General features: G+C 42.2%; 1 protein-coding gene across 4 annotated transcripts in view; it reads left to right on the forward strand.

Moving 5' to 3' along the window:
• The window catches only part of LOC123762660 (uridine phosphorylase 1), an 80,957-nt gene that overhangs the window by 14,152 nt on the left and 39,731 nt on the right, over positions 1-27,074 (forward strand). Inside the window, exons 1-2 of one of the 4 annotated variants that reach the window (XM_045749311.2) lie at positions 822-991; positions 17,109-17,181. In XM_045749311.2, coding sequence (XP_045605267.1) covers positions 17,144-17,181 — 38 coding nt within the window. In that variant the 5' untranslated portion in view covers positions 822-991; positions 17,109-17,143. The other 3 variants (XM_045749310.2, XM_045749312.2, XM_045749313.2) reach the window with 3 other exon arrangements.

Here is a 27,074-nt window from a genome sequence, read left to right on the forward strand (position 1 = left end):
TACAGAGGCATGTGATCAATAGTCTGCACTGGCCAACTCTGGGTGCATTATGACCAACAATGCAAACATGTAACAGGCATATATGCAGTGTGAAGAAGCCGCCAACCCAAACGAACACTATTGATCCATCCCACACTACGAGGTGACCTCCTTATCCTTGACGAGTTATCAAAGTCATACTGTCGTATGTGTCCTTCCGTTACCAGAAGAAAAATAACTTTCATGGATAAGATTAGTAGAGCAGTTGCTTCATATTATCGATATAGAACTTGCAGGAAGGTGTTTAATGTGTGATGTTGAAACTGGTTTAGATATGGTTTTGCGCATGCTCATTTGATCTCCCTCCCAAGCCCGCTGCACTTTTAAGGCTGTCGTCAATACTGCTGGTAATTATTATTTATATATAATTGTATTCTATATAATGCCGGGAATGTTCAAAAAGTGTCCTTCTTAGTATATATACTCTTGAGTTGACTTTAATTTTGAACTGTACTGAAGATCGAAGCATATCTGCCGAAGGGTTATAAACTAAGAAAGTTTGGCTGGCTTTAATGAGTCTGGTATAGGTGATTGGCCTTAACACAAGACGTCCTATACATGGTCATGGTATCGTTTGTAGTATGTCAAAATAAGAAATTTTATTTGCTGTTTTAGGTGTTAAGTACGCTTATATAAATATATAGTACTCTCTCTCGCTGCAAGCTTTGCAACAAGCAAGCCTATTCCTGACACCCATCTACAGAATGAATTACAATATGCTAAATTAAACACATAAGATAATGCCGGACGCCGATGATGTAATATCCCCCCCCCACCGGCAGCTTGAACCCAGGTGCGCATGCTCCTTGCGTCATGCCGGTGCTGGAAGGCTAGGCTGTAGCCCTCCGCTTCATCACTCTCCTCCTGACCCTCCTCGGCAGCCCACGTCACCTGCAGCCTCATCTCCTGCCAAGTCCTGTGGTCGGTCCGCTTCTCTGTTTTTTATTTATTTGTGAGTGTCGAGTGTGTGTGTGTGTTGTGGTCGGTGGGGTGGTGCCCCTTTAAGGCTAGCTAGACCCCCAAGATCTGTTGTTGGCTTTAGAGAAGACTAACCACAGTGTCTAGCTCAGATTTTGATCGATATATTGGAAATTGCTTTTCTCAGGTCAGTGACTGGAAGGTTAAAATAATTTGATGTTAAATGTATTTTAATTGGGAAAACTAGACATTTTAAAGTGTTTTTTTTTTTAACTTATGTAAAATAATATAAAGAGGGTCGATAGCAATACGTGCGGACAGACGGAAGGTAAATAACAACATGATGTGTGTTATCTGAGAGGTGAGGTGATTTGGAGTCCCAGTTTTGACAGGGCCGGTGACTGTTGCCAGACGTGGGACAGGTAATGTATCAAACAGGAGTCCCAGTTTTGACAGGGCCGGTGATTGTTACCAGACATGGGACAGGTAATGTATCAGACAGGAGTTCCAGTTTTGACAGGGCCGGTACTCACCTAGTTGTGCTTGCAAATGCTGAGCCTCGGCTCTTTAGTCTGAGGTGGTAGAGGTAATGTAGCAGACAGGAGTCCTGGTGTTTACAGCGGGATGTATAGGCAGCAGACCTCACAAGAGCTGAAGCGGAAAGTTAAATAAAGGAAATGAGAGGTTCACACGTCTTGGTGATCTGAGGTGAGGCACAGAAGAACGAGTCGCTGGCTTCAGGGTGTGTGGGCGTCATTATGGCGGTAGGTAGGTCGTCGCTACAGTACTATATATAGTGACTCTGAAGTTGCATGCGAACTTGTATATAATTAAGGTGAAGCTTGCAAGTCTACATGCAAGTCATCAAGTACCAATGTTCATGGGTGACTGAACTAAATTTGTTCCTCGATGATTCCGTCATTGTTGCATTTGAAAACATAATCCTCTAAGGCTAAGCAGTTATATATATATCTATATATATATATATATATATATATATATATATATATATATATATATATATATATATATATATATATATTTATATTTAACCTAAAAGGGGTACCACCTCTGGTGCAATTGTAGGGACCCATAGCCTCGGAGAAGAAAATAAGAGTACTCAGAGAAGACCTTGTGGATCCTCACTGAACACTTTGATATTTTCTTCTCCTACCACCCCTATTCTTTTTGTATGTGTGTGTATATATCTGACTTTATATATATATATATATATATAATTTTTTTTTAAACCTAGAAGGGGTACCACCTCTGGTGCAACTGTAGGGACGCATAGCCTCGGAGAAGAAAATAAAGAGTACTCAGAGAAGACCTTGTGGATCCTCACTGAACACTGATATTTTCTTCTCCTACCACCCCTATTCTTTTGGTATGTATGTATGTATGTATGTATATATATATATATATATATATATATATATATATATATATATATATATATATATATATATATATATATATATATATATATATATATATATATATATATATATGTCGTACCTAGTAGCCAGAACGCACTTCTCAGCCTACTATGCAAGGCCCAATTTGCCTAATAAGCCGAGTTTTCATGAATTAATTGTTTTTCGACTACCTAACCTAACCTAACTTTTTTGGCTACCTAACCTAACCTAACCTATAAAGATAGGTTAGGTTAGGTTAGGTAGGGTTGGTTAGGTTCGGCTATATATCTAAGTTAATTTTGACTCCAATAAAAAAAAATTGACCTCATACATAATGAAATGGGTACTTTTATCATTTCATAAGAAAAAAAATAGAGAAAATATATTAATTCAGGAAAACTTGGCTTATTAGGCAAATCGGGTCTTTCATAGTAGGCCGAGAAGTGCGTTCTGGCTATTAGGTACGACATATATATATATATATATATATATATATATATATATATATATATATATATATATATGTCGTACCTAATAGCCAGAACGCACTTCTCAGCCTACTATTCAAGGCCCGATTTGCCTAATAAGCCAAGTTTTCCTGAATTTATATATTTACTATATTTTTTTTCTTATGAAATGATAAAGCTACCCTTTTCTCTATGTATGAGGTCAATTTTTTTTTATTGGAGTTAAAATTAACGTAGATATATGACCGAACCTAACCAACCCTACCTAACCTAACCTAACCTATATTTATCGGTAAGGTTAGGTTAGGTAGCCAAAAAAAGCTAGGTTAGGTTAGGTTAGGTAGGTTAGGTAGACGAAAAAACATTAATTCATGAAAACTTGGCTTATTAGGCAAATCGGGCCTTGAATAGTAGGCTGAGAAGTGCGTTCTGGCTATTAGGTACGACATATATATATATATATATATATATATATATATATATATATATATATATATATATATATATATATATATATATATATATATATATAACTTTATTTGAAAATGTCATTACATAAAAAAGTTACAACATTAGTTACATGCAGGGTACAAGGCTACTTGTCACAAGTTGTATAGCTCCTCCAGCTCCTCAGATGGCGGGCAGGAATCATGGATGCAGTGAGCATTTTCTCTCTGGAGAAAATGCTCACTGCATCGCCACACAAAGGCGCTGAAAGAGAAAACTGGCAGCTCTAAGGTCTCTAGTTGTTTCAATTGGCTTAGACCCCAACTCCTTCAAAAAGCTAGCAGCACTTTTACCCCAGGCACCAAGTGTCTCTGAGGCAATGGGGACAAAATTCTAGTGGTGCTCAAGGTGTGCGTGTGTGTGTATATATATATATATATATATATATATATATATATATATATATATATATATATATATATATGTCGTACCTAGTAGCCAGAACTCACTTTTTGGCCTACTATTCAAGGCCCGATTTGCCTAATAAGCCAAGTTTTCCTGAATTAATATATTTTTTCTAATTTTTTTCTTATGAAATGATAAAGCTACCCATTTCATTATGTATGAGGTCAATTTTTTTTTATTGGAGTTAAAATTAACGTAGATATATGACCGAACCTAACCAACCCTACCTAACCTAACCTAACCTATCTTTATAGGTTAGGTTTGGTTAGGTAGCCGAAAAAGTTAGGTTAGGTTAGGTTAGGTAGGTTAGGTAGTCGAAAAATAATTAATTCATGAAAACTTGGCTTATTAGGCAAATCGGGCCTTGAATAGTAGGCCAAAAAGTGAGTTCTGGCTACTAGGTACGACATATATATATATATATAATATATATATATATACACACCTTGAGCACCACTACAATTTTGTATATATATATATTATATATTTATATATATATATATATATATATATATATATATATATATATATATATATATATATATATATATATATATATATATATATATATATATATATATATATATATATATATATGTCGTACCTAGTAGCCAGAACTCACTTTTTGGCCTACTATTCAAAACCCGATTTGCCTAATAAGCCAAGTTTTCCTGAATTAATATATTTTTTCTAATTTTTTTCTTATGAAATGATAAAGCTACCCATTTCATTATGTATGAGGTCAATTTTTTTTTATTGGAGTTAAAATTAACGTAGATATATGACCGAACCTAACCAACCCTACCTAACCTAACCTAACCTATCTTTATAGGTTAGGTTTGGTTAGGTAGCCGAAAAAGTTAGGTTAGGTTAGGTTAGGTAGGTTAGGTAGTCGAAAAACAATTAATTCATGAAAACTTGGCTTATTAGGCAAATCGGGCCTTGAATAGTAGACCAAAAAGTGAGTTCTGGCTACTAGGTACGACATATATATATATATATATATATATATATATATATATATATATATATATATATATATATATATATATACACAACTTAAAGACAAACCCTGCAAGGTGACTCGAACTCAGAAAGCACAGGTGTTCGCGCACATGGCCTAACTGATACGCTAACCGTTACACCACCCAGATCCTTCAAAAGGAATAAATACTTAGGAGTATTTCTGCAACATTTCCATCCCCTGAGGGCACCAGGGTAGTATACGATCAGATTACGTTTTTTATCAAGCACTTGCATTATCAGAGAAAACTCGTGCCTTTATTCACACACATACTTGCCTAGACCACAAGTGAGAGTTATGTTTACCTCTCACTTGTGGTCTAAGGAAGTATATGTATATATAATATAATATATATAATATATATATATATATATATATATATATATATATATATATATATATATATATATATATATATATATATATAATAAATAAATATATATATATATATATATATATATATATATATATATATATATATATATATATATATATATATATATAATATATATATATATATAATATATAGCAGGAGGAAGGGAAAGGTGGGCGAGGAAGAGAAAGAACAGTGAAGGGGGGACGGAGAGGAAGAGAGAGAATGAGGGAGAGGGGGAAATGAAAGGAGATGGAGGGAGAGAGATAGACACAAACAAGAGACTCGAGCACCGCCGGGTATCCAATAACATTCGTTAGTGTACACTGTATACGGATTGTTTATTTGTTACCACTATATTTTCCGAAAGCTTAAGAGCTTGTCACAGCACATATACAGATATGAAACCTGTTATTATTGCACACTGCACGTGTGTGTGAATCAGCACTCTCTAGTTAAGCATAAATATGACTGGCAAGAAGTCTGCTGATGCATTAATAAATACAATAACCTTACAGCTGAAATGTAGAGTCGCTGCGCTTTTGAATTATTATGCTGTTTACATGAATCCATTATATGAAGATAATACTAATTGTGTATTGTTTGGGGCTGTGTTTGTCATATTAACCACGGGAGGGTTATAAATGTCACCACAATAGCTTGTTGACCAGTGTAAACTTAACTGAGGATCACTTTGGCTCGAGTGGTCTTGAAGATCTGCGGCAAAGTGAAATCTACACTAGTAATTCCATCTACCGTCATATTATACAAGCATGAAGAGCAACACATTTATGAGTCATCCAGTAAACAGCAGACTTAGATGTTACCATTGCTCGGCTTAGACTTGGCTATAAGTATCTCTCGGAATTTGAATTACCTGCTGATGTAGACCTGACCAAATGTAAACTGTGCCAGCACAATTATTCACACGTCCTCCGTTACTGTGTGAAGAGATACATGAATTTACAGACAGCTCTATAGCAAGTGTTGAAGAAATGTGTGAATATTTAATTCAAAATGATCTACTAGAAATGTTAACAAAATATTCCCAGTTTGCTAACCGTAGGCAGTACATGTGGGCGACTGTAATCTTTCCACCTGTGTCCCCTGGTTGGGAGGCGGAGTGCAGGAATAACATGCCAGTTATGGCGCTAGGCTCCGCGCATGCAAGTTGCTTAGCTTAGACACTGTATTTATCACCGGTCTCGAACCCTTTGTTGATATAACAGTATATATACAATTTGTGTAACTAGCTCATCAAGACTGTAACTTGCTTAGCAAAATGAATTGTGAGGGTTCAGTCCCTGAGCCCATTATGTGCCTCTGTAATCCTTTCTACAATCACCCACTGGTTGGGTATGGGGTGCATATTAAATGATCAACAAAAAAACTCTAGTGGACCTCGACCCGGCGAAGCCCGGGTCTGTCTGTCTCCCCACCCCTCCGCCCTCTCCCCATTTTTTTTTTTTGGGGGGGGGGGGAAGTAAAGAGGAAGGAGAGGCATAGGTGATGGGAAGTATAGAAGTGGGAAATACAGTGAGAGGTATGAAAGCAGGCGGACTGTCCGCCTTGCTGACACGATGTGTGGGTGTTGGCAGCTAAGCTAAGCTGGCTCCCTCTTGTCGGGAGCTGTGAGTGTGTGAGAGGTTCTTCACATGTGTTTCACCATATATGGATGTCCATAGATGAATACTGTGAAGCATTCATATTTATTTATTTATTTATTTATTTATATACAAGAAGGTACATTGGGTTTGTGAGAATACATAGCATGGTGTTTACAATATTGTATATATACACAAATATATACACATATATACACACTCCGATGCTCCCGCACATGTTGTTTTGTTCAAGGCTATTTATTTTATTATTCTTATTTATTGATTTATTCATATATATATATATGTATATATATATATATATATATATATATATATATATATATATATATATATACTTTTTCGGTCATACTCAACAACATGTTTACAAGAAAGACTGCTACATATATATATATATATATATATATATATATATATATATATATATATATATATATATATATAATATATAATATACATGTATATATACTCATTTATATACATATACACATACATACACACAAATACATACTCAATTTTTTCCAATTATTGGGGGAAAGATTTCTGGTCAGTATTTCATCTGGAAATTATATACTGTGGGGCGGGGTTTTCATCCAGTAAATCAAGGCTGTTGGACCACCAGCTGTGGGAGCGAGGCGTCTCATCTTGGAGAAATCTTTCTAACATTGGGTCCTCTAACATTTCGATGGTGTTCCACACCCTGATGGCTTGGTGCTGTAGTCTGATGTTTAGTGGCTGTATGTTCAGGAGCTCATGGAGCTCCTGGATTGTCTGACCATGTGGTGGACGGTGTTTTGCTGCTCTCCTTAGCGCCTTATTTTGCACTGCTTGCAGTTTCTGCATGTTAGTTTCCTTTATGGTGTGTAGTGGTACTGGGGGATACTCGAGATGCGGCCGAACTAGAGCCTTATATAGGTGGCTCTGAATGTTTGTACTGAGGCTTCGGAATCTCCTCAGTTTTCCTAAGGCTGCTTTGGCTTTGTTCAGTCGGTCCCTTACATGAAATTGTATCCTTGTTCTATTTATCATGAGTCCCAGTATTCTGCCAACCTCCGCATATTGGATTGGACGGTTGTCAAGGATAATGGGGTCTAGATTTCTTTTTGCAATGTGTATTATCTGAAACTTTTGTTTGGTTGTGATAATTTTCTATTGCTTCTCAAAGTTCAATTTGTTCAATTATTGCTTCTCAAAGTTCAATTGCTGCCTTGGTCTTGTCGGCTAGTAGCGGCTTTGATGGTCCCGGTTGGCATATTATTTGGGTGACATCGTCAGCGTATGTGATGTATTCTCCATGTTGGGGTTGGGGTAGGTCAGCTGTGTATATATGTTGTTCCTCCTCCCTCCCCTCCCACTGACCCTTCCTACCGAAGGATGGTCCACCAACTCTCCTCAAATTGAAAGCAAATGGGTAACTATTTTATGTTTTAATATTTCATTAATTACAAAAACATTTTGACACTTATTGTGTTGGGAGAGAGGGAATGTCGGAGAGAAAGGGACAAATGGGGAAGATGGTAAGGGAGAGGGGAGAGAGAGTAGTCACGGTACTTCTGGTAATTAGTAATCCTGTAAAAAATAATACACTCTATAATATTCATGTAGAAACAAAACGTTTCTACGAGAGAAAAAATAACTTACATAAATATCATAGTCAGCCAATAACTACACACGTCATTGAAAAACACGTTTTCTGTTACATCTTCTCTCCAGGAGGACGGAGACGATCTTAAAGGTATTGAAGGGAAACTTGTATTACCCTTAGATAGTATATTTAATAATAATTTACCTGAATTTATATGAGAATTACCATCCCAAATGGCTACGAATGGGACAGGAAGCTGGTAGCTTGTCGAACGTGGTCACATCACCTTCGATAATTTTGTCCCAGCTGAATTTAAAGCTGAAGTAATGTCTTGGCATTTACGGCTTCATCGGATAGGCTTTTCGGTATTGAAGTTGTTGTCCTCTTGTGGGCGTGACATTGGACCTTTTAAAGAAGTGGGCTGGATTACCATCTTCCAATGTGTTCAGTATTTTAAAGGTCTTGATGAGAGTTAGCTTAGTTTAGTTCATTTATTATGCACCCCATACCCATCTTGTGGGCGGTAGTGGAAAGGGTTACAGAGGCACATAATGGGCTCAGGGACTGAACCCCACAATTCATTTAGCTAAACAAGTTACAATCTTGATGAGCTAGTTACAAAATTCAGTATAAGTCGTCACATCAACAATGGGTTCGAGATCGACCACAAGTAGTTTCTAAATTAAGCAACTGACATATGTGGAGAGCTAGTGTCACAATTAATAGATTTGTCCTGCACACCGCCCCCCATCCAGTGGGCAGCGGTGGATAGGTTACAATCACTTAGTTACTATCTACAGTTAGCAAACTGAGGTCAGACCTGTTATGTCTGGTTTGTTGTGTTGTTAGTCCTGTACGTGGCCCTGAACCACATTCTTAGTATGCGAGTTGAATCAGTTCCAGGATGATTTTTGTCGCTCTGGGTTGAACTTCCTTAAAGCAAATATGTCCTGCTTTCAAGATGAGGTTCCCCTGCTTGGATACAGTAGCTTGGGGCGCACCAGAGACTTGTACAGTTGACTACCCTCTTGTTTAAGATTCAGCTACTGGGAACAAAAACGTTCCAGGTACACTGGTGCAGTCATCGGCGGGAGGACAAACCCTTCATGCAAACTGCACCTGCTATCAAGAAGAAGAGTTTCAGGTAGCACGGGCTATGGTGAGCCCGTAATGGTCTTACCTGGCACAGGAGCGGGGCTTTAACTGTTGTGTTGAATGCCCGCTAGACTAACGTGTTACACTTCCAATAGTAATTATAATGTTTCGAAATAGTAATAATAATAAATCACCAGCAATAATAATAATAATCATATTATTATCAAATTTGGTTGACATTATTATTATTATTATTATTATTATTATTATTATTATTATTATTATTATGATTATTAATGAACAATAATTATATTTATTTTTTATTATTTCATTATTTAAATATACAAGAGTTTTTACATTGTTGTACAGCCACTAGTACACAGCGTTTCGGGCAGGCCCTTAATCCTAATTTTTCCCTGGAATACGACCCACCAAATCGTTTAACAACCAGGTACCCATTCACTGCTGGGTGAACCGAGGCTACAGTTAAGAATTGGCCTCTAGTCAATCCTCCCCGGCCAGGATACGAACCCAGACCAAAGCGCTGGGCGAGTGCCTTACCACTGCGCCACGGGGACATAATTGCTACTATATATTATTGCAGTAGTACTTAGCATACACGGGATATACAGATATATTCTACTTGGTGTATATCCACTGAGAGCTTAGTCTAGTACTAACCCATATTCAGAAGGACTAGATCAATCTTTTGAGTTGGTCAGTAAGCTGTTATAATTCTTATGATAGCCTTAATAACGCTCCTAAAGTTGATAGGCCTAAAGCCAGACACCAAAATTCTGAGTGTGCATATTTGAATGCTAGCTGATGCCCTATACAATGTTCAGGGCTAAAGTATTAATGCTGCTTAATTAGTAAGCTCCAATGGCTATAATAACCCAACACTAAACCATATCAATTAAATATATATTTACGGAAGATGGAGTAATGTTTAATGTAAAGGAAACAATGACAAGGAAAATAAAGGCCGGACCAAACACAGCATAAATTAAGAGGAAGAGAAACGCTTGCGGCATGACGCACCCGCAGCTGACTGATGCTTACTGGGGCCAGGAGGGGGCGTCGTCGGTGGGGAAGGGGGGAGGTCCACCCAGTAGGGGGTGAAGGGGGTCAACCCAGGAGGAAATAGGAGAGGGGGGGGGGGGGTGCTAAGAGGAGGAGTAGGATGTAAGGGGGAGAAGGTGACTGCAGATAAACAATTGCAAGAGATGGATGGAAGCTTCGGCCTTTGCTTGCTTAATATATATATATATAATATATATATATATATATATATATATATATATATATATATATATATATATATATATATATATATATATATATGTCGTACCTAATAGCCAGAACGCACTTCTCAGCCTACTACGCAAGGCCCGATTTGCCTAATAAGCCAAGTTTTCCTGAATTAATATATTTTTTCTAATTTTTTTCTGATGAAATGATAAAGCTACCCATTTCATTATGTATGAGGTCAATTTTTTTTTATTGGAGTTAAAATTAACGTAGATATATGACCGAACCTAACTAACCCTACCTAACCTAACCTAACCTATCTCTATCGGTTAGGTTAGGTTAGGTAGCAGAGAAAGTTAGGTTAGGTAGGTTAGGTAGTCGAAAAAACATTAATTCATGAAAACTTGGCTTATTAGGCAAATTGGGCCATGCATAGTTGGCTGAGAAGTGCGTTCTGGCTATTAGGTACGACATATATATATATATATATATATATATATATATATATATATATATATATATATATATATATATATATATATATATGACAATGTCAGACCACGAAGGAAAAATGAAACAGGAAATTTCCTGTTTCATTTTTCCTTCGTGGTCTGACATTGTCACATTCTTAATCACGTGTTTATTTTCGTGATATACACACATATATATATATATTTCAGGGGTGTACTAAGCCTACCTCGTACTGACCCATAGATTGTTTAGCTTAAAGTTACGTTACTTTGTCAATAGGGTTTGTTGCTCTGAGGAAACCATCGCTCGCTAGGCTGCTGCTCCCGACGTGAGGCAACGAGTGAGGTTGGGATATTTTTTTTTCAGGGATATTCCTGTGCGGGCCCTAAGCCTCTGGCTGGCTCACTAAATGTTGCTTGTTTCTGTTTTACTTGGGCGGAGTATGAGTATTTATGACTCGTATGGTCGCTTCAGTAAGATTTTGTCCCACGTGTTCAACAACTTCTGCTCTGTTGAATCTAAGTTGAAATCTTAATGGATTTGTAACTGTGCACTGTGTTAGATAATGTTCCAGTGGTCTGTCGGGCATTTCTCCACAGTGCTGACATTTCAGGGTGGGATACGAAAACGTACTCACCTAATTGTGCTTGCGGGGGTTGAGCTCTGGCTCTTTGGTCCCGCCACTCAACCATCAATCAACAGGTGTACAGGTTCCTGAACCTATTGGGCTCTATCATATCTTCACTGGAAACTGTGCATGGAGTCAGCCTCCACCACATCACCTCCTAATGCATTCCATTTGTCATCTCATCATTCCATCTCTGACACTAAAAAAGTTTTTTCTAATATCTCTGTGGCTCATTTGGGCACTCAGTTTCCACCTGTGTCCTCTAGTGCGTGTGACCCTTGTGTTAAATAGCCTGTCTTTATCTACCCTATCAATTCCCTTGAGTATCTTGAATGTGGTGATCATGTCCCCCCTAACTCTTCTTTCTTCCAGCGAAGTGAGGTTTAATTCCCGTAATCTCTCCTCGTAGCTCATACCTCTCAGCTTGGGTACTAGTCTGGTGGCAAACCTTTGAACCTTTTCCAGTTTAGTCTTATCCTTGACTAGATATGGACTCCATGCTGGGACTGCATACTACATACGCGTCTATCATTCTTTGTCAGTCAAGTTATCCTCCAGTGTAGGAACTCTTAAAGTAGCCAACTTTTACTTCAGAAAAGAAGTTTGAGTTGAAACTAATTCAAGTCGTCATTCCTTCGGCCATTTTCTTTCAAGTCGAGTTTGGATAAGCAAGGGCCGCAATATGATTCGAGTTCCTTTGTCAGGGGATAGGATTAAGCTTGTACGTATAGGCTTATTGAGGTTCGATCTTCGGCTAACTATTGACCTTTCTCAGAACGCAACCCACAACAATTGTCTAACTCCCGTTTTCATATTTACTGCTGAGTGAACAGGTGCAGCAGATGAAAGGACACGTGTATAACTTTCTCGATTTTTTACTTTTCTCTTTCATCCGGATTTTTTTTCCAACTGGCAACCAATGTTGTGGTGAGTTAATATACGCTCAGGTAGTGTTCGGCACGTTCTCGACTAGCGCTCGGCACGTTCTCAAGTAACGTTCGGCACGTTCTCGAGTAGCGTTCGGCACATTTCCAAATATAACGTTCTGCAGCTAGGTGCTTCTCAACTAGCGCTCGGCTCATCCTCCTCCTGTCCTGCTACAAAGAAGGAGGACAGGAGCTTTTGCTTTTCGTTCGTAAGCGTTACATAAGGCCAAAAATTGTCGTACTAGAAAATGGAAGCAGCTGGCGAAAGTGACGTACTGTCCCGTTTTCTGTTTTGGGTCCTCTGGTAGGTTAGGAGAGACCACTTTAAACTGACCGTTTTCTTGACATTGGGAAACCTTAGGAAGACGGGCTGCTCCTCGACCCTGAAGCGGTGTCATGTCTGTTAAATTATATTAAAATGTTATAATTAAATAGTTTTTAATGACATGAGACTTCGATCCAGATTATATATAGTTTAAGATTCGATTATGAAGCAAGACAAATATGCGGGGCAATGGTTGCTCCTGCAGCCCATCCTTCTAGGCTTTCCCAACGTCAAGAAACTGGCGTATTTTTTTTGTAATGTGCCCATATCCTAACCTACCAGAGGACCCGAAACAGAAAACGGGACATTGTGTCAATTTTGTGAACCGCTACCATTTTCTAGTATAAGGATCTTTGGCCTTTGACAGAGTATACGTCATAATGCGACTGTCTATCAGGAGGCCGGCGATACCATTATCTGGTACCGCATCCCAGCAGGAAAGCAACGTTGATTTTTTTTTTTTTTTTTTTTTTTTTTTTGAGATATATACAAGAGTTGTTACATTCTTGTACAGCCACTAGTACGCGTAGCGTTTCGGGCAGGTCCCTGGAATACGATCCCTGCCGCGAAGAATCGTTGTTACAACCAAGTACACATTTTACTGTTGAGTTAAACAGAGGCTACAGTTAAGGAATTGCGCCCAGTAAATCCTCCCCGGCCAGGATACGAACCCATGACATAGCGCTCGCGGAACGCCAGGCGAGTGTCTTACCACTACACCACGGAAACTGCGAACATTTAGCTTGCTTACCTGTTCCCGTAGCCTCGCCCTTACTAGTTGGGTTGTATGTATTGCAGATGTCTAAAATAGAAGTTCTGTAATTTATAACAATCGATTTTCCCTAAAGTTTCTGCAGCAAATTAAGTATTCATGTAACGTTTGGGGACTGATCCCGGCTTTATCTAGTCCTACCTGTTTCGTGTCGTTCCCCGCCACACCACCTCTGTTACTGCGCTACCACTTCTCGCATTTTCTGTTTATCGTTGTGATTTTCCTCCAGTGACAGGAAGCTGATTAAGTGTAAATTCCACTTAAAAAACTTTTCTTACGGGCTTTCATTTGTTATTTTTCGACATACCGCTTCCCTCGCCCCTGGAGCAGTCTCATGTCTTGGCCGGTCAGACCTTTTCCTCCTTTTGTGATTGTATACAAGTTTCAGGTGTGTGTGTGTGTGTGTGTGTGTGTGTGTGTGTGTGTGTGTGTGTGTGTGTGTGTGTGTGTGTGTGTGTGTGTGTGTGTGTGTGTGTGTGTGTGTGTGTATGCTTACTATTTGTATTTACAATACTATATGTGCATGCAGGATCGAGCTATTAGAAAGGCGGGGTCCAAGAACTGTCAGCTGTCTAATAACTCTAATATACTGACCCCGTCCTATTCTTTTCTTATCACATTCTATTACACAACTTTCTCTCGCACATCCCTAGGATGAAGCCCACAACAGCTGACTAACTCCCAGGTACCTATTTACTGCTAGATGAGCAGAGGCACCAGGTGAAATAAACTGCCCATTTGTTTCTGCCTCAGCAGGAAGTCGAACACGTGTCCATGAACTGTAAAACCTGAATGCTATCCACTCAACCACGGGAACGTGTGTAGTGGTTACGCAGGTGGTGTCCCGTCTTCCCAGTACTCTTTCCCATATTTTCCCTTGAGACTACTGGCGGTTTTGTCATCCACCGCCTTCTCAATTAACGTGTTCTAATTGTCTTCAACTCTATTCAGAAAAGGGAACTTATATTTTATTGGTTCCTTTGTTTTCTTAGCTTGAATACAAGGCCTCTTGTTGTTGAGGTTGTAGGCTTAACAAATCGCTCCTTGTCTATTTTATCGCTTCCTGTTATTATTTGGTACGGAGTGATCATATCACTTCTTTTTCCTCTTGGGATGTTTAACATCTCGTAGCTGCCCATGAATTTTCTCCTGGTATGTCCTTGCTTGACTCCATACCTTGGTTAACTTTGTAAGTTACTCAGACTTTATCTATATAACCCTTGAGATTTTTGTCTGCTTTTTCAAGTTTTTTCTCTTTTTGCTTTCTAAGTCTCGTTTTCCCTCGACAATTCCTTAATATAACTCTCCTGTATCACTCGGGGTGTTCAGGAAGTTGGTGATGTCTTATCTTTAAAAAACAACTTTCCTCCTCCAAAAAAGTTTCTTTACAATGCATGATTTTCCTTCATAATATTAAACATGTTTCCTTGATGAACCTTTAGGATATCTTCCATTTTTATTAACCTGACAAGAGTGCCACCCCTGCTTATTTCTTCCTTGGAAAATACCAAGATATTTTCTTCTAGTACCATTTGAGGGCTTTGTTATAATGGCGGACGACATTGTTGTTATTGTTTCTGCTTCGTCATTTTCCATTCTCTAAATCTTGCTTAATTTTCTCAAAATTTTATATAATTTCAGAAGTTGTTTTTCTCGGCCCTCGACAACCGTTCTATGTATTTATGGTACTTGGGATCCACTCACACACACCCATCCATCACCACCAGGCTTAGCTCACATTGGTCTACAGCCAAAAATGCTTCTGAAACAAAATGAATTATATCTTAACTAATTCTTAGTCACTGAGAACGGAAATTATGTTTAAAATTGTTGATTGGCCCCTAGCTTTCATCCTAGACAAGTCCTAAAGGTCTTTTAGCCCCATAATGGGAGTGTTTTGGCAATCAAATAAATACATTAGGTTAATGCAGCCCATATGAGGCAAACATATGACAACAGTATGAAGCAGCTTTTGAGGAGCATAAACTATGACGACTATCATTGAGAGGTGTGTGGGGGGACTTACAGGTTGTTGTTCTTGTGATGAGTCTGTAGGGCGGATACACAAAGTATTGTTGTTTCCTTTGTGAGTGGGAACAGTGGTGCCAGAGATTACCACTGTCAGGAGAGACTGGCCGCTCCGTTCACCATAGGAGCCTGGGTGACAAACGTTCACCATCTATCACCTTTTGAATGGAGCAAGATTTTGTTATCACCATTATACATAAAATAATAGCCTATCAGCAATTGTGATTATCATATGGGAATTCAGCACGTCAAACTGCTCTTTTCATCTCAGAAGCAGATGAAAAAAAAATTGACTTGCACTGTGTCGGCCATAAAAACCAAGTGTGTATGTGCGTTCGGGCTTGCTCTCACTTTTTTTTATTAACACATTTAGGTACATCTTCATTTGTGCAGTTACTCTAGACTATATGAAGGGGAGTGCAGTATGTTAACAAAAATAGCTACGTGATGCTAAACATCCCCATCACACAGGCTGGTGAGTCATACAGAGGCATGTGATGAGTAGTCTGCACTGGCAAATTTTGGGTGCAATATGAATATATCTTCAGGAACACGAGAGTGAATAAAGTAATTGCAAAGCTCCAGGTGCCTCATGCCAACGGGTCTGAATGGTCTGATAACGGGCATTCGGTGATGTAGTATATTCACCTAGTTGTGCTTGCGTAGTTGAGCTCTGCTCTTTCGGCCCGCCTCTCAACTGTCAATCAACTGTTACTAACTACTATTTTTTCCACACCCACACACACCCCAGGAAGCAGCCCATAACAGCTGTCTAACTCCCAGGTACTTATTTACTGCTAGGTAACAGGGACATCAGGGTGAAAGAAACTGTCCATTTGTTTCTGCCGGCCTCGGGAATCGAACCCCGGTCCACATAACTACGCATCAAGCGTGCCGTCCACTCAGCCACCGGTGTGTGCAAGATCATACCCCAGTTCCTGCTCATCTGAGAAAAGGAGGCAGACACTTTCTGTTCAACCATTTCCAGAGCAGGCAACATGTTTCCTCCTCCTCCCCGCCTCCCAATTTTTCGCCATTATTAACTCGCGTTCACCGCCAACGTGACATTACTCAAATTAACAATAAATTATATTCCCTAAACATTTTCTTCCTCTTTCTAATGCGTAAATTTACTTGTTTTAACTGTTTGTCATATTTTTTATATTAACTTATGTTAATATATTCTGTCTTCATTGTTCTGAAGGTCTTCGTGGTCGCCGTCATCTTAAACAATTAACATCTTCTCGTTTTCAGTGGTGGTGTGAGGGGGGATTATAGACGCCGCAACCATGTCTGACCTCCGGTTCGAGGATGAAGATGGAGACAAGTGAGTATCCACTGCTGATTGTAATCCTTCACTCTGAATCATATTTACAAGTGGCTCCTAAGTGGTGGTGGGTGTGGCGTTCACTCTTGACGGAATTCAATATCATATAAAGGAAGCCATTGCAAATCTTTCCTGAACGTTTCTTGGTACGAACTCGGTGTTTATCTTAACCTGAACTATTGCCCAATGTTTATTTTTGTCTGATACAATAAGAGCTAAGTTAAAGAAGCCCCCTGTGATATATTTATTAATGTTTATTAATTGGGCTGGGCTAAGTTTGCCTGTTGTAGGCTAGTTTAGGCCACTATAATGTTGTATCACTACTTTATAAGGGAAGCAGTTTATTATATATATATATATATATATATATATATATATATATATATATATATATATATATATATATATATATATATATATATATATATATTTTTTTTTTTTTTTTGCTTTATTGTGTATTTAAAGGTTACAAACATACAAGACAAATGCCTAAAGGTTATGGATCTCTTGAAGCTCCGCTTCCGGACAGGAACGGAGGACGCAGCAAGCATTTCCCCTCTGGATCGCCACACTAAGGCACTGAAAATTATATATATATATATATATATATATATATATATATATATATATATATATATATATATATATATATATATATATATATATATATAGTTGATATAATTTTCTTTAAAACAATGTTTCGTATCATCTGATAACACGCACCATAATCCCCAAATGTTAGGCTTTATTCTTTCTTTCAAAACTGCAGTATGTTGTCTACTGAATAGCCCGCTTTTTAGGCTAGGCTAGGTCACTGGCTAGTTGTCAAAGATTATGCTTAATTACTTACGTGTGAGCTCTACTGTACCAAAGTAGCTTACGTTATTCCAAGTAAGGTAGGACTAAATTGCTGAGTTAGACTAGAGTAACCTCGGTTAGTGTAGGGTAAGCTAAGGTACGCAAAGATATATACGTTATGTATGGGTGAGGGTGGACCAGACATCATCATCCGCTCCCACACTAGGCTCCTGTGCTCAGAGGGGCGCGGGCCCGGCGGCGTCTTGAGACACTCTTGCATCATCAGTGAATGATCAGCAGCACGTCTTCCCCTGCGCCCTCCACACCCATATCCTGCTTCATGACACGTCACACCACCCCCATACACCGTGTGTGATCACTCCCACGTCACCACAAGAGCATGCCTGGGGTGTTACCTATAGGCTCTCGCTACACTGAGCGACGTGTGTCAAACAAAACACTGGGGGCAAGTTGACCAATCCACACACTAGAAAATGAAGGGACGACGACGACGTTTCGGTCCGTCCTGGACCATTCTCCACAATCGACTTGAGAATGGTCCAGGACGGACCGAAACGTCGTCGTCCCTTCATTTTCTAGTGTGTGGATTGGTCAGCCACGTTATTGTGACTCATCGCCTGCATTGGGGGCAAGTAACACAGTCACTTGTCAGGTGTCACAGCTCGAGTACCTCTTGTCTACACCTACCTCTGGCACTTCACCTTGTATGGGGATCTAGATCAAAGATGTAAATGTAGTTGATTTGTAGATGTAGTCAAAGACAGGGCCACACACTAGATCAATGCAACTAATAGCCTCAAAAATAAACCAATTTAAAGATAGATCTGAATGTACGTTGAATAACATAGGACAGTAGTTTATTATAAAAGATAAACTATCTGAAACCCTTGCGCTGTACCCGTATATGGTTTCTGGTAGATTAAGACAATGCAAACGATGTAAGTATAAGCTTTCCTGGAGCATTACCTGGAGAAGGTTATAGGAGTTCTTCTACTCCCTGAACCCGGCCGCGAGGTCAGGCTCGACTTGTGATAACTTGGTCCAACAGGCTGTTGCTTGGAGCGGCCCTCAGGCCCACATAGCCACTACAGCCTGGTTGGTCCGGCACTTCTTGCAAGAACTTTTCTAATTGCCTCTTGAATTCATCCACCTTTGTTCCAGCAATATTTCTAACGCTTGCTGGGAGGGTGTTGAACAGCTGTGGACTCTGATATTTAGACAGTGCTCACAGGGCGAATATTGTGTGCACAATAAACTACCGCTCACAGGGCGAATATTGTGTGCACAATAAACTACCGCTCACAGGGCGAATATGGGGTGCACAATAAACTACCGCTCACAGGGCGAATATTGTGTGCACAATAAACTACCGCTCACAGGGCGAATATTGTGTGCACAATAAACTACCGCTCACAGGGCGAATATTGTGTGCACAATAAACTACCGCTCACAGGGCGAATATGGGGTGCACAATAAACTACCGCTCACAGGGCGAATATGGGGTGCACAATAAACTACCGCTCACAGGGCGAATATTGTGTGCACAATCAACTACCGCTCACAGGGCGAATATTGTGTGTACAATAAACTACCGCTCACAGGGAGAATATTGTGTGCACAATAAACTACCGCTCACAGGGCGAATATTGTGTGCACAATCAACTACCGCTCACAGGGCGAATATTGTGTGTACAATAAACTACCGCTCACAGGGAGAATATTGTGTGCACAATAAACTACCGCTCACAGGGCGAATATGGGGAGCATAATAAAGTAGCCGCGGTTGACGGAAAATTAAAAATCAAATGAGCCACTACGGTAATACAAGCACACCAGAACGCCCATGCAGTCACCCCCCCCCCCTCACACACACACACACACACACATTAGAAACCCCACCTTTAAAAAAAAAAAAGGGCAGGGCCCAAGAGCTAACAGGTGGATCCTGCAGGCACAAATAGTAACTACAGAGTTTGTGCCAGAAACAAGAGGGGTGTGAGGACGCGGCCAAGACGTCAACAGAGCGCGGGAAACATCATGGCCAGTCAACACGTGGGCCCAGTACCAGTCACTTACGTCATGAGGTGTCTCACCAACCTCTCCTCCTACAAAGAACGTCGCTTTTCGCGCGAAAGTGACGTACTGTCTCGTTTTCTGTTTTGGGTCCTCTGGTAGGTTAGGAGAGGACACTTTACATTGACTGTTTTCTGGACGTTGGGAGACCTTAGGAGGACGGGCTGGCCTGGTGGCCGCGGAGGTCAACTCCGTGGTCTTACAGGTATGATATAGGCAGCCGAGTAAAGATCCACATTCACACGATCGATTGATTGATGAAGATTAAGCCACCCCCAAGAGGTGGCACGGGCATGAATAGCCCATAAACATTCACACGCGTACACTCACCCTTATAACTGCAGTCACACCCAGGCGGGATATGCCACGAAGGTCAAGGGTCACAACCTCTCCTGCATGTCGGGGACACGAAGGCTCTACTGAGCTAAGCTTACCGGGTTTCCTGCCCCCCCTCCCCCCCCTCCCCCCCCCTTCCCCCCCCCCCCCATTGGTCAACTACTGACCTTCCTCACTATGCATGTAGGAGGGAGGGAATTATCAGGGGAAAGCGCCTAGCCATTACGACTATATGCTTAACTCCTGGGTGGGTATCTATTTACTCTTAGGTGAACAGCGGCATCAGGCGAAAGGAAACGTGCCCAATCATATAACATAAAACAGTTACACAATCATATAAGACAGTCTTCTGTATGAGGCAAGTTGAAACCTGAGAGTCAATATACCCCCGACCCTGACGTCATAATCATTGGCTAGAAAGGCTGGGTCCAAGAGCTAAGAACTCGATTCGGCAGACACAAGTGGTAAATAGACTCATACGTACACACACACATATATGAACGTCAGCCAAATCAAATTGCAGGGCAACAGGTAGGCCAAGGTTAGTTAAGCGGAGCATAAAGGGCTCTAGACCTCACTTGCCAGAAGTCATTGACTGGTAAGCACAAACACTGAGACGTGCCACAAACACAAGTATCTATATTCCTAAACGCACTCCCAACCATTCTTCCCCAAGACCTGAAACTCGGCCTCCTCAAGCACAACTATGCGAGTACATCTACACGTTTAACCACGCCCGCCCACTCGTGCCCGCCCACTCGTGCCCGCCCACTCGTGCCCGCCTACCCGTGCCCGCCCACCCGTGCCCGCCCACCCGTGCCCGCCCACCCGTGCCCGCCCACTCGTGCCCGCCCACTCGAGCCCGCCCACCCGCTGTCCAAGACACCTGGCCAGACATAGTGACCTTGGTGGGGGACTGGATCACTCGCTGCTCGGCTATATTAAGGGACCAAGCGGTGTTTATATTCAGTAATATACGTTATCACTCACTCACACACTATGCAACATTTACCTCCAAAGCCCAGCTACATTTACCTGATAACGAGGGACTGACTCCGTTACATAAACGATAAATTTCTTATTACGAAATATTTAGAAATTAGATAATTAAGATAAGGTATTTATCATTACGACTATATAACCCTTGGAAGGGATGTGAGGATAAGGATTCAGGATAGAACGAAAGGAAAAGAATGGTGCCCAACCACTTGGAACGTCCGGGATTGAACACCGACCTGCATGAAGCGAGACCGTCGCTCCATCGAAACTTAGAAATTTCAATGAAACTCAAATTAACTTCTCGTTCAATAAGACCAAACTTTCATATTAGTTCCGAGTCCTGCAACTTTAAACAACCTTGAGCTTCGGCTCTTTGGTCCCGCCTCTGTACTGTCAATCAACTAAGGGGTTCTATTGTGGTGCACCTGGTTCCTCCGGGTGTTTTCTAACCACTCCACCAGCTACTGCTATGGCACCTAGTGTTGAGTATGGCGTATCATCTCCCACGCTGCTCCCCGTGTTGCTCCTTCGGTCCCTCTGTGAACACTTCCTTCGTGGAAGTGTTCACAAATAGTAAATACAGGTACAAATGGACGGTATGTGTGCTACCGTCCAACCACTTGGGGTGGACGGTAGAGCGACGGTCTCGCTTCATGCAGGTCGGCGTTCAATCCCCCGACCGTCTACAAGTGGTTGGGCACCATTCCTTACCCCCGTCCCAGCCCAAAATCCTTATCCTGACCCCTTCCCAGTGCTATATAGTCGTAATGGCTTGGCGCTTTCCCCCTGATAGATTCCCTTACCTTGAACCTGATCACGTGGTCCGTTACTGTGGTTTTCTCCATATATAGCTATAGAACAGCTTCGGAACACTTAGCTTTTTTCCGCTATGTCGTTTTCAAGCTGTCTCTCTGTCTTCGCTCTTGACTCTGGTGTGTTCATATCTGGCTCTATGTCGTCCAGCTCTATTGTCGTCCGTATCCAAGGCTCTCTACCTTTTTCCATTCTTTTCTCGTCATCTCCTTTGTGTCCGGGCATTGCCTATTGAACCAGGGAATACTTATCTATTTTTGTCGTCCACCTCTTTCTTGAGCGGGATGACCAGTACCGCTGTTTCTGCACGATGAACACCATCATCGCGTTGGCTGTCTTCCCTTCCACGGTCTTTCCCCCTTTGGACGTGACGCAGCAAGTCCCTCACCTTGCTCTAGTGACCACCTCTGTACTGTGTGTGTGTGTGTGTGTGTGTGTGTGTGTGTGTGTGTGTGTGTGTGTGTGTGTGTGTGTGTGTGTGTGTGTGTGTGTGTGTGTGTGTGTGTGTGTGTGTTAAACATAGCGCAGCCTCGCCAGACAAGAGCAAGAATGAGGCTCACCACCTCACTAGGACAGGTCAGATTCCCTACAAAAACCCACTGTGGTGAGGCCCACGTGTCCAGGCTCTGTTAGTGTTTACACAGCTGCTCTCTTTGTCTTAACGGCCCAGCTGACCTTGGGTGGGGCTTGGCTCATGGTTCCATGACTGGATGGTGGCGGCTGGAAGACTGCATGGAGGCGGCTAGAAGACTGGATGGTGGCAGCTGGAAGGCTGGATGGTGGCGGCTGGAAGGCTGGATGGTGGCGGCTGGAAGGCTGGATGGTGGCGGCTGGAAGGCTGGATGGTGGCGGCTGGAAGGCTGGATGGTGGCGGCTGGAAGGCTGGATGGTGGCGGCTGGAAGGCTGGATGGTGGCGGCTGGAAGGCTGGATGGAGGAGGCTGGAAAGACTGGATGGAGGAGGCTGGAAAGACTGGAGAGGAGGCCGCAAAGACTGAATGGAGGAGGCGGGAATCAAAAGAGTCACAGAGTGCCATAGACTTGCAAATAATCTCCAAATATACAATACTCCTGAACACGGTCCATGATTGGAACTTGTGGTTGTGTATATAGAGGAGTGTAGCCGTCCCCCGTGGCGCAGTGATAAAACACCCCCCCCCAACCCCGCGTTTCGCGAGCGATTTGCCCCGGGGAGGATTGACCGGGCGCCAATCCTTAACTGTACGCTTCTGTTCGCCTAGCAGTGAATGGGTTACCTGGTTGTTAAACGATTTGGCGGGTCGTTTTCCGGAGAAAATTAGGATTAAGGACCTGCCCGAGACGCTATGGGTGCTGGTGACTGTACAAGAATGTAAGAACTCTTGTATACAAATATATAAATAAAAGAATGAGTAGAGTACACCTGTGTGAGTGTACTCTACACAGGTGTCCCGCAACACCCTCGGAGACTGTGTAGAGGGACATCGGGCGCTCAAGTGTATTGCCTGAGCTTCCAACTGATTTCTGATATTCATCAATTAGCTTTCAGCTGGACTATGTTTTCCTTTCTTTTTCGTTGATTAAGCGAGTGGTTGGCAGGAGCAGTACCTGTGTAGAGGTGGTGTAGAGGTCACCTGGTCGCCCGAGATGACTGCATAATACTCCCAGGTGCTACAGATACGGAGTGGTGATAACCCCCCCAATAATACCCCCCTTTCCCACCCCCTCCACCCCAACCCCCCATGTACCGCGAACCCTCAATACCTAACCCCCCCTCCTCCCTCCACAACACACAGTTGTGTATAACCCAGGGTGTGGTGACAGCTGCTCCCCCCCCCCCCTCCACCTCCCCGTAACAACCCCCCCCCAACACTCCCCCTGTACTGCTATTTCTGGCTTTGTTATTGTTATTGGTACTGCGGTGGCGGTGGAAAATTAGCACTAACAACCAAACAAAAGTTCCAGATAATACACATTGCGAAAGGAAATCCAGACCCCATCATCCTTGACAACCGTCCAATCCAATATGCGGAGGTAGGCAGAATACTGGGACTCATGATAAATAGAACAAGGATACAATTTCATGTAAGGGACCGACTGAACAAAGCCAAAGCAGCCTTAGGAAAACTGAGGAGATTCCGAAGCCTCAGTACAAACATTCAGAGCCACCTATATAAGGCTCTAGTTCGGCCGCATCTCGAGTATCCCCCAGTACCACTACACACCATAAAAGAAACTAGCATGCAGAAACTGCAAGCAGTGCAAAATAAGGCGCTAAGGAGAGCAGCAAAATACCGTCCACCACATGGTCAGACAATCCAGGAGCTCCATGAGCTCCTGAACATACAGCCACTAAACATCAGACTACAGCACCAAGCCATCAGGGTGTGGAACACCATCGAAATGTTAGAGGACCCAATGTTAGAAAGATTTCTCCAAGATGAGACGCCTCGCTCCCACAGCTGGTGGCCCAAGAGCCTTGATTTACTGGATGAAAACCCCGCCCCACAGTATATAATTCCCAGATGAAATACTGACCAGAAATCCTTCCCCCAATAACTGGAAAAATTGAGTATGTGTGTACTCACCTATTTGTAATCACCTACTTGTGCTTGCGGAGGTTGAGCTTTGGCTCTTTGCTCCCGCCTTTCAACTGTCAATCAACTGGTGTATAGATTCCTGAGCCTATTGGGCTCTATCATATCTACATTTGAAACTGAGTATGGAGTCAGCTTCCACCACATCACTGCCTAATGCATTCCACCCGTTAACTACTCTGACACTGAAAAAGTTCTTTCTAACGTCCCTGTGGCTCATGTGGGTACTCAGTTTCCACCTGTGTCCCCTTGTTCGCGTACCACTAGTGTTGAATAGTTTTTCCTTGTCTACCCGGTCGATTCCCCTGAGGATTTTGTAGGTAGTGATCATGTCTCCCCTTACTCTTCTGTCTTCCAGTGTCGTAAGGTGCATTTCCCGCAGCCTTTCCTCGTAACTCATGCCTCTTAGTTCTAGGGAGGAACTAAGACAAAGTGTATGGGAGGAGGGAGGGAGGAACTAACGCTAAGTGTATGTATGTGTATAAATGTGTATATGCATATGTATATATAAATACATATATGTATGTGTATCTACGAATAAATCAATATATAATAATAATAATAAAAAAAATAGCCTTGAACAAAACAACATGTGTGGAAGCATCGGAGTGTGTATATATGAATGCTACACAGTATTCATCTATGGACATCCATATATGGTGAAACACATGTGAAGAACCTCTCACACACTCACAGCTCCCTGACAAGAGGGAGCCAGCTTAGCTTAGCTGCCAACACCCACACATCGTGTCAGCAAGGCGGACAGTCCGCCTGCTTTCATACCTCTCACTGTATTTCCCACTTCTATACTTCCCTTCACCTATGCCTCTCCTTCCTCTTTACTTCCCCCAAAAATAAGTACTGCGGTGGGTGTTGTGGTCCGCGTCAGCACTGCAGCTGGTGGTGGTTATCTTGAGGTTATCTTGAGATGCTTTCGGGGCTTTTAGTGTCCCCGCGGCCCGGTCCTCGACCAGGCCTCCACCCCCAGGAAGCAGCCCGTGACAGCTGACTAACACCCAGGTACCTATTTTACTGCTAGGTAACAGGGGCATAGGGTGAAAGAAACTCTGCCCATTGTTTCTCGCCGGCGCCTGGGATCGAACCCAGGACCACAGGATCACAAGTCCCGCGTGCTGTCCGCTCGGCCGACCGGCTCCCGGTGATGGTGGAGACTACTGAATGGAGTCGTCCCTTGGCCTCTCAAGTCCTCCAAAAGGTGCAGAGGTTATGATTATTTTCCGAGCTGCCTGGGGTAGGGCTCGAACCCTGGGTTGTTGTGTACGGGGAGGACAAGTAGGTGATGGTGCATGCCGTCACTGTGGCTGCCTGCGTGTGTTGGCGGTGTTGTCACGCGGGTCAATTGGTCGTGTTTTATCGCGTGGGTTGTTTTGTCTGGAGCCCCAAGCACAAAAACAACAACCTACTTGAAGTAGGCTCTGAGACGTCGCTCTCTGACGTATGGTAGGTCGGGAAGACGGAGGCAAGAAAGGGGGGGAGAGGAGGGAGAATAGGCACCGTGACAAATGGGCAGTGTAGAAAAGCGAAGAAAGTAAACCAGAAGGAATGGGAGGGAAGATAAGGAGACGGATATGAGGGTACAGGACGACCTGCGGCCTTCGTCAGCTTTTTTTCTGGAGGTTGAGGAAGTAAGTGGGTTTATTCTCGAGTTTCCTGTTGTGCGGTAAGACAGGGTTTCCGCGCTGGGTTTCCGCGCGTCGCTGTATTGACGCACACACACGTGACGTATTAGACGCCCTTATTGTATACGACGTCGTCCGTGACGTGTACGCCGCACGTGACGTATGAGGCACGTAACTACCACAACTTCTGCAGGCAGCTGTACTTGGTCTTTGCCCCCCCCCCCCTAGATCAACTCCTGAGCCTTCCTCAGTTGTCTAACTCCTACGTACCTATGTCACTGCTAGGCGAACAGAGGCATCAGATGAAACGAAACGTGCCCAGCCTTTTCAGTCCTGCCTGGGGAGTGAACCCGGGTCCCGCAGTTGTGAGCCGATGACGTAGACCACTGTGCTACTAAGACACCAATGGCTTATAGATGAAACTGGTTCCTTTATACCAAAGTTTACTGGTGATGCTAAACGAACGAGAAGAGTCAGAACAGAGGAGCACTGTTACATTTCAAAGTTAGCTACACACTCCAGAAATGGGCTCAGAAATGGCTATTGAACTTCAATCCAAGCAAATGCAAAGCTATGAACATAGGAACATGGAAAAAACAAGACCCCATAATGGAAGGTAGTCCCCAGGCTTCATTAAG

The sequence above is a fragment of the Procambarus clarkii genome, chromosome 27 (genome assembly GCF_040958095.1).
Source record: "Procambarus clarkii isolate CNS0578487 chromosome 27, FALCON_Pclarkii_2.0, whole genome shotgun sequence".
Taxonomy (NCBI): Eukaryota; Metazoa; Arthropoda; class Malacostraca; order Decapoda; family Cambaridae; genus Procambarus; species Procambarus clarkii.